Raw genomic sequence first — 8,351 nt, 5'->3', positions numbered from 1 at the left:
CAGTTGAATGTGTGGGTGAAGTGTTTGAGATAAGGCCTCGGTTAGACTGTGGAGGATCTTGAGTTTCATTTTTATTCCACAAGCAGTGAAAGGCTTTGATGATTTTTCAAGCAGGGGTGACATGAACTGTACTTATGGCCAGGTGTAGTGGCCCACACCTGTAATCCCAACATTTTTGGAGGCGAAGGCAGGCGGATCCCTCGAGTCAGGAGTTCAAGACAAGCCTGGGCAACATAGTAAGACCCTGTCTCGTCTCTAAAAAAAAAAAAAAAAAAAAAAAAATCACAAAAACTAGGCAGGCATGGTGGCACACACCTATAATCCCAGCTACTTGGGAGGCTGAGTTGAGACAATTGCTTGAGCCCAGGAGTTGGAGGCTGCAGTGAGCTGTGACCATGCTACTTCACTCCAGTCTTGGCGACAGAGTCAGATCCTATCTCTAAAAAAGAACATAACTGTACTTAAAAAATCAGAACTGTACCTAAAGAAGAATAATCTGATTGCCTTGTGGAGAATGAGCTAGTTATAAAGTTATTCAGCAGTCCAAGCAAGGAATAACCAGAGTCAGATAACGTGGTTGTGGTGGTAACAGAGGAGGGGAAATGGCTGTGACCAGGATGGAGAAGCAATAGGCTTTTCTGTGGGCTGCTAGGGAGAGGACAGAGCCAAGCATGGCACCAAGGACATCAGGTTACTCCATCCTGAGTAACGTGGGAGCTAGTTGTTACCATGGACGGAAATAAGAGTAGGAAAGACTGGGATGGGGTAGGAGGTAGACTGTTGAGTTTGAGGGGCCTGTAGGGCATGAAGACTGAGTTTTGATTTAAGAGAAAGAATGGAGTAGCAGAAATGGTACATGGAATGCCTACATGGAAGACCCGAGGCTATAATGCTGGATACCTCAATTTGGGAGCTGGAGACTGGATATGCAGGATTGAGTCCTTTGAGCTGAGAACCCAAGAAGGGCTGGCAATAGTTGAAGGCTTGAGTGTGTGTTAAATCTGAGAAGTGGAACCTTGACCACTCTCATCACAATGGGTTCACCTCCCGAGCCACCCCAACACACATACCCCTTTCCTTACCTGCTTTCCGCTTCCATCAGGCTGAGCTCCAAGTGGCACAACAGGAGAACCGTCGCTTAAATTTGGACCTGCAGGAGGCCAAGAGCTGGCAAGAGGAGCAGAGTGCTCAGGCCCAGAGACTGAAAGACAAGGTGGCCCAGATGAAGGACACCCTAGGCCAGGCCCAGCAGCGGATGGTGAGTGAGGCCCCTTGGCAACAGGAAACAGGGAAAGTTCCAAGGGCAAGTTATAGAAAAGCCTAAGTGTCTAAAGAGAAGGGGAAGACATGGCTAAAGACGAAACAACACAACCCCGAGTCCTAATGCAGTGGAGTGGAGGGAGCGTGGTTACCTCCCTGGCTGACAAACGGTTCACTGGGAACTCTGATCTCCATCTCCTCCTTTCTCCTGAGGCTGAGCTGGAGCCCCTGAAGGAGCAGCTTCGAGGGGCCCAGGAGCTTGCAGCCTCAAGCCAGCAGAAAGCCACCCTTCTTGGGGAGGAGTTGGCCAGCGCAGCAACAGCCAGGGACCGCACCATAGCCGAACTACACCGCAGCCGCCTGGAAGTGGCTGAAGTTAACGGCAGGCTGGCTGAGCTCGGTTTGCACTTGAAGGAAGAAAAATGCCAATGGAGCAAGGAGCGGGCAGGGCTGCTGCAGAGTGTGGAGGTAGAGGGATGGGGGGGCACCTGGCAATCTGATGGCCACTGCCCCCACCTCTGTGGGGACTCCTACATGTGGTCAGACCCTTTGGGAGGAGAGAAGAGGGGTTGAGAACCTTAGAGGACTCAGGTGGAGAGGGGCTTTGAGGGAGGTACACTTTACTTTCTAGGCATGACCCATCCCTAACCGGGGTATCCCAATCCTGATCACCAGAGTACCTTCCTTGGAACACAAACATTTTCTGTCCTAGGCCCCAGACCCTGCCATAATGCCCATTCCTGATCAAGCAGCACCTGCCTTCATATCCTGTCCTTCATTCAGAGGGTATAGGAAATGAAGGCAAAAGGGGGAAAGTGCTCTAAAAATGATGCTTTAAATAAAGGAAAGGACACAGTAAGGGATAGTGCTAATGACAGTGGCGTTCCTTTTTCTTCCCCTCCCACCCTCCCATTTTCCTTCTTGGCTATCTCCCAGGCAGAGAAGGACAAGATCCTGAAGCTGAGTGCAGAGATACTTCGATTGGAGAAGGCAGTTCAGGAGGAGAGGACCCAAAACCAGGTGTTCAAGACTGAGCTGGCCCGGGAAAAGGATTCTAGCCTGGTAAGGCACCCAGCCACCAAGGGTCCTGTCCTGTGGCCTCCTGAGGCGTCCATACCCCTTCTCTCTGTCTTGGGTATGGGCTCAGAAGTACTAGGTGTCCACTTACATGTTGGGTGGCATTTCACTTGCGCAAGCAAGCCGTCGTTGGTTTGAAATATGCATTTTTTGCCGGGCGCGGTGGCTCAAGCCTGTAATCCCAGCACTTTGGGAGGCCGAGACGAGCGGATCACAAGGTCAGGAGATCAAGACCATCCTGGCTAACATGGTGAAACCCCGTCTCTACTAAAACATACAAAAAACTAGCCGGGCAAGGTGGCGGGCGCCTGTAGTCCCAGCTACTCGGGAGGCTGAGGCAGGAGAATGGCGTAAACCCGAGAGGCAGAGCTTGCAGTGAGCTGAGATTCGGCCACTGCAGTCCAGCCTGGGCGACAGAGCGAGACTCCATCTCAAAAAAAAAAAATGCATTTTTTCCTGCTCTCAGGGCACACATCTGGGCCCAGTAGAGGTGACTTAGGAGAATTATAGAGTGGCTCCTTGGTATGACCAAGGCCTCTGCACCCCAGTCTACAGGCAGTCATCCAGGACCCACTCAAGAGGCAGAGACTAAGACTTAGAAAACTGAGTCTCTGGGTCCGAAGACACAGGACTCATGGAAGAAGAGTGTTGGGAATTCCCGTGTGCGTCAGAGCAGGAAGGAAGCAGGGACATGGGGAGACCTGATCCTAGATTGTTGGTCCTGGTCCCAGAGCCCAGGTTCTTGGGGGTACATTCTAGGCTCCAGATTCCATCGGGCCCTCTTCCCTCAGGTACAGTTGTCAGAAAGTAAGCGGGAGCTGACAGAGCTGCGGTCAGCCCTGCGTGTGCTCCAGAAGGAAAAGGAGCAGTTACAAGAGGAGAAGCAGGTGAGCACCCAGGCCCTGTGGATGCCACAGGTGAGGAATTGAGGGCTAGAAACTTTGTAAATTCCCATCATCTCTTGGCTTAGAAACTGTTCTCTCCAAGAGGGCCCATACCCTGGCTTCTCTTATTAGCGGACTTGGCAGGACAGGGAATGATCTCTGGGAGAAGGGAGGGATGTAAGTGGTGAAGCAGGGGTGCTGGGGGGAGTGTCTGCCTGAAGTCGCCCCAATCTTTGCTGAAGGCATCTAATCCTGAGGAGCTAAGAGTTCTTGGGTGCAGAGAATGGCTCTGCAGGCTAGCAAGATTGGTACCTTCACGTTCTCTAGCACCTGCCTTTTTCCTTCCCAATTCCAGGAATTGCTAGAGTACATGAGAAAACTGGAGGCCCGCCTGGAGAAGGTGGCAGATGAGAAGTGGAATGAGGATGCTGCCACAGAGGATGAGGAGGCCGCTGCAGGACTGAGTCTGTATAACCCCAGTCTTACAACACCTCTTCCCCTCTCTACCCTCCGCTGTTGAGGAAGGCTCCATGTAACCTTGCTGGGAGCTGCCTCTGCCTTCTATGTGTTTTGCCTTTTCTTTCCCAGCCCCTGGCCCCTGTTTAGTCTAATGATACCCCTCATCCAGAGGAGACAGCTGGTCCAACCTTCTCACAACACATCCTTCTTCTCTGCCTGCTTCATCTCCTACAGGCTGCCCGGCAGCTCTGACAGACTCGGAGGATGAGTCCCCAGAAGACATGAGGCTCCCACCCTATGGCCTTTGTGAGCATAGAGACCCAGGCTCCTCTCCTGCTGGGCCCCGAGAGGCTTCTCCCCTCGTTGTCATCAGCCAGCCGGCTCCCATTTCTCCTCACCTCTCTGGGCCAGCTGAGGACAGTAGCTCTGACTCGGTGAGCAGTGGAGGAGCCTGTACAGAAGCAGTAAGGAGGGGTAGGGCCAAACCCAAGTGTCCCAGCCTGGAGTGCAGCACGATCTTGGCTCACTGCAGCCTCTGCCTCCTGGGCTGAAGCAATCCTCCCACCTCAGTCTCTCAAGAGTAGCTGGGACCATAGGCACGCACCCCCAGCTAGTTAGAGCAAGAACCTTAGCCATACAGGGCTCTTTTTCCCAGGAGAGAAGAGGCAGGCCCAGCCTCTCTTCAAGGCCACACCAACAGATATCATCCCAAAACCCAGACCAGCCCAATAGCCTCACTGCTTCTCCTCCGCACTCATTCTCTTATTACCCACCAGCCCCTCAAAACGCCTCTCCTGCCGCACCCTTCCTAAGCCCCTCAGGTCACTATCCTAGCCTTGGCTGCTCTTCCCATACTGTCCCAATGTGCTGCTCCCCCATCTTGGGACACCACTCCAAAGCCCAACCCTATCTCTTCGGCATCCAGGAGGCTGAAGATGAGAAGTCAGTCCTGATGGCAGCTGTGCAGAGTGGGGGTGAGGAGGCCAACTTGCTGCTTCCTGAACTGGGCAGTGCCTTCTATGACATGGCCAGGTGAGTTCAACCAGCAAGGCCAGGAGGGAGGTGGTAGGAGGTCAGAGGGAAAGGGCATCCGTGTGGACAGTCACCAGGCCCTGCTGCCAACCCCTTCCCTTCTTGGCCTCAGCCAAGAAAAGGAGATACAGGTATGGTTAACAACAAAAATGACTCACTGCTCCAAATCCCAGATGCCTTCAAGTAATCCCTCCCCCTATCTTATCAATGCACTCAGAGGTCCTGCCTTTAACTGGCTTCTATGTTGTTCTAGCACCATCTTCTGCAGAGCCCAAATTGCCCTGCTTCCCCTCTCTCCTGCCTCTACCCCTTCCCCAACCACCAGGTAGGTACCTAGGATCCTCCGGGGAGGAAGGGAGGTGACCACGGCCCCCAGGGATAGGAGCAGAGAGAAGATTGGGATCCAGCATCCATCTGGCTACACCTGAAATGCTTTCCCTCTTCCCTCACTTCCCTGGGTGACCCTTAGGGAAGGGAACCTACAGGGCTGGGGGTTTCGGTATCAGGTTGTCCCCTTCTGCCTTCCCTTTTATTCCCAGGGTCAAGGGGCAGGCACAGGGAAGAGATTTGATCATCTAGTCCCAGTTTTGCCTGGATGTGAGATGGGCTCAGGGCAGGGAGGGGGTGATGCTGTCATCCTTCCCGGCTGGAGCAGGAAGATGAAGGACGATGTCAGACTCATTTTCAGCCTCATTAGGCAGCAGACGGAGATGGAGGGAGGAAAGCAGGAGGTTGGGGGATGGGCTCTGCACTGCAGAGACCAGCAGAGACTAAAGAAGAGAGGACATGGGGAACTGGAAAAATAAGGCTTCCAGGGTTGTGGGGAGAAAGACCCTGTGGGAGAGGCCAGGATGCTGCGTTTGGCACAGGATAACCTGGCAACCCAGGCACATGGGTCCTGCTCCCTGAAGTCTGCAAGTCAAGAAGGGAACAGAGCACGCCGACCCTCTCCCTTTCCACTCTGTCTCTCTTAGTGGCTTTACAGTGGGTCCCCTGTCAGAAACCAGCACTGGGGGCCCTGCCACCCCCACATGGAAGGAGTGTCCTATCTGTAAGGAGCGCTTTCCTGCTGAGAGTGACAAGGATGCCCTGGAGGACCACATGGATGGACACTTCTTTTTCAGCACCCAGGACCCCTTCACCTTTGAGTGATCTTACTCCCTCATACATGCACAAATACACACTCATGCACACACACACTCACACACATGCATACACTTAGGCCTCATGCCCATTTTCTATCACACTGGGCTCCATGATATTCTGTTCCCTAAGAACCACTTCTGTGTGCCCTATTTTCATCCCAGGATTTCTCAGTTCATCCTCTCCTACCTGGCTCTTTTGTCCCAGGGAGGGGTCCTGTTCGGAAGCAGTGGCTGAATTTACCCCCTGAAAGTGGTTTTGGAGGAACCAGGATGGAGGAGGCCTTCCCCTGTGGGAATAGAATCGTCCACTCCTAGCCCTGGTTGCTTCTGATACTCACACAGCCACTGCACACACATACTCACACTCACACTCCCTTGTCTGATGCCCCAAAGCCAATTCCTGGGGCACCCTACCCTCTCTAATTTGGGGTTTCTGTTTGTTTACCTGAGTTTTCTCTGGGGCCTGCATAGAGGCAGCAGCATGGACCTCACGGCCTCTCAGGTCCCTTTTGGTTCTCAGCTTCGTTGGTTCCTCTTTCTGTTCCCCCCATTGCCTTCTGCGCCCCACCCTGGCCTTTTCCATAACCTTAGGTATTCAGTTTGGAGGGTTTTTTGTATTTTTGAGGATTCCTGTATTCTGTATCCTGTCCTCGCATCTCCTCACATGGAAAGAAATAATGTATTTGTGCCTTCTGTGAGGGATGGGGGGAACAAGTGGTCCCAGGTATCCCCATTTCCCAGCCCCCCCTCCCTCTCCAGGTCCCCCCATAGCAATAAAAGCTTCCCCCTGATATCCATCCCTTTGTAGTTTGAACAAATATATTTATATGATATGTATGACTGTTGTCACAAAATGTGTTCTTACCATGAGGTGTGACTGGAGCACAGAGCCCAAACCTCCGGCTCTTGGACCCTGGTGGAGGGAGGGGGGAAAGAGGGGACGCACCCCTACCTCATGGCAGGGGATGCTGGGCAGTTACTCTCCTGTCATGCCTCCTGGTGTGCTGGCCACCAGTGGGTTGTCTCAAGTGGGAGTCTGGCTTGGATAATACGGCAGTTGGGGAGGGAGCAAACTGATGGGTCCATGTCAGTTCTGCTTAGGGTTTAGCCCCAGGGTGGGTGGGTGCTGTGGAAAAGTGGGACAAGTTTTCCACTGCCCAGACCTTCAGCTTTCATAGCAGCCATCACTGTACCTTATGCCAAAGGATAGGCTTTATTGCTGTCAAGAGTATACACCTTTGAGTACTTAGTAAAAAATGCCCTAAGCCTTATACCTCTAAAGGCGATTTTATATTCCTCCTGTTTCTGTTTCTGTTGCTTTCTCTGTTGCCATCCCCTCATACCTGTGTGCACACTCTGACTCAACAGTCACAAAAACACATTCATCCACTTAACCAGCTTCACAGGCTAGACAGACACATACACAGCATCGTAAAGCATTTGTTAAGGACCTGCACATTCACCACGGCTCTCAGCAATGCCCTGCACAAGCACATGCCTACAACCCCCTTATCCTCCAACCCAATAGCTCCCTTCTCAGCTGCCCTCCACTCCCTTCAGGGGCCCTGTGTGGACCACCCCCACCATTCCCTGTCTCCATTCACCTGAAATGCTCCTGTCCACCCCCTTTCCAGCCCCACCTGGATGACATCTTACATCCTTCCTTCTTCCCTCACGTCTCTGTCTCCTAGCAACCCCATCTCGTTCCCTGAATCCCTTCCAAGGAAATTAGAGATAATGGATCTCTCCTCTCTCCATCTCAACCCCTCTTTATTGATCCTCCTTTAATGAAAGTTAATTATAACAATGATTTAATTAATAGAATCCCTCTCTTCCTTTATTGCTTCCCGTATTAAGACTATTAATAAATACGAGCTGGGCTGACAGAGGCATCCATCACCCGCGTGGGATTCCCCCCATCCCTCCTTTTACCTTCCCTCTCTCCCCCTCCCTCTCTTGGCCTATAAACTTGCCGGGGTAGTGGGGGTTAATCAGAGAGGAATTATGAGCCAACATCCCCAGCAGGAGGTGCATTTAATGAAATCATGTGTGATTTATTTTCTGGGGGAGGTTGGGGCGAGAAGAATCTGGGACCCACACCTCCTGGCTTCCAGAGGATGGCTGCCTTGTGCCAAAAAGGAGAAAAGTAGACAAACAGGGACCCAGGCCTCTGCTCCCATGCCACAGCCCTTGCCAAGCCACACATATACCCACAGGAGCCACATGGCTAGCTGCACAAGGCCACTGATAACAGACGCTGTCAGACAAAGCACTTAAGAGGACTATGGTATAGGTTTTGTTCTTTCCCACCTCCAAAACTTCACATGGGTCCTTCTCACCTTCCTTTCTCTCCAGCCCTATTCTGCTTCACTGTCCTGAATCTGCTTCATACTCCCCTCCTCCATGAAGCCCCCCAATCCCCCACCAGGCTCCTCAACATGGATATCTAGAGTTTCTAGCTGCTCCTTTCTTTTTTTTTTTTTTTTTTTTTTTT

At 52.2% G+C, this 8,351-nt stretch overlaps 1 protein-coding gene across 5 annotated transcripts in view; it reads left to right on the top strand.

Annotated features, from left to right (window-relative positions):
* CALCOCO1 (calcium binding and coiled-coil domain 1) overlaps positions 1 to 6,694 on the top strand; it is an 18,125-nt gene extending 11,431 nt beyond the window's left edge. For 2 of the 5 annotated variants that reach the window (XM_011992582.1, XM_011992586.1), the window contains 8 exons: positions 1,103 to 1,258; positions 1,474 to 1,728; positions 2,197 to 2,322; positions 3,129 to 3,224; positions 3,577 to 3,685; positions 3,915 to 4,114; positions 4,606 to 4,712; positions 5,687 to 6,694. In XM_011992582.1, coding sequence (XP_011847972.1) covers positions 1,103 to 1,258; positions 1,474 to 1,728; positions 2,197 to 2,322; positions 3,129 to 3,224; positions 3,577 to 3,685; positions 3,915 to 4,114; positions 4,606 to 4,712; positions 5,687 to 5,864 — 1,227 coding nt within the window. In that variant the 3' untranslated portion in view covers positions 5,865 to 6,694. Of the gene's footprint in view, positions 1 to 1,102; positions 1,259 to 1,473; positions 1,729 to 2,196; positions 2,323 to 3,128; positions 3,225 to 3,576; positions 3,686 to 3,914; positions 4,115 to 4,605; positions 4,713 to 4,965; positions 5,038 to 5,686 lie in introns of all 5 variants that reach the window. The other 3 variants (XM_011992581.1, XM_011992583.1, XM_011992585.1) reach the window with 3 other exon arrangements.
* Positions 6,695 to 8,351: the final 1,657 nt, after the last annotated feature.

The sequence above is a fragment of the Mandrillus leucophaeus genome, unplaced genomic scaffold, assembly GCF_000951045.1.
Source record: "Mandrillus leucophaeus isolate KB7577 unplaced genomic scaffold, Mleu.le_1.0 Scaffold414, whole genome shotgun sequence".
Classification (NCBI taxonomy): domain Eukaryota; kingdom Metazoa; phylum Chordata; class Mammalia; order Primates; family Cercopithecidae; genus Mandrillus; species Mandrillus leucophaeus.
This window is presented reverse-complemented; position numbering and strand designations above follow the sequence as displayed.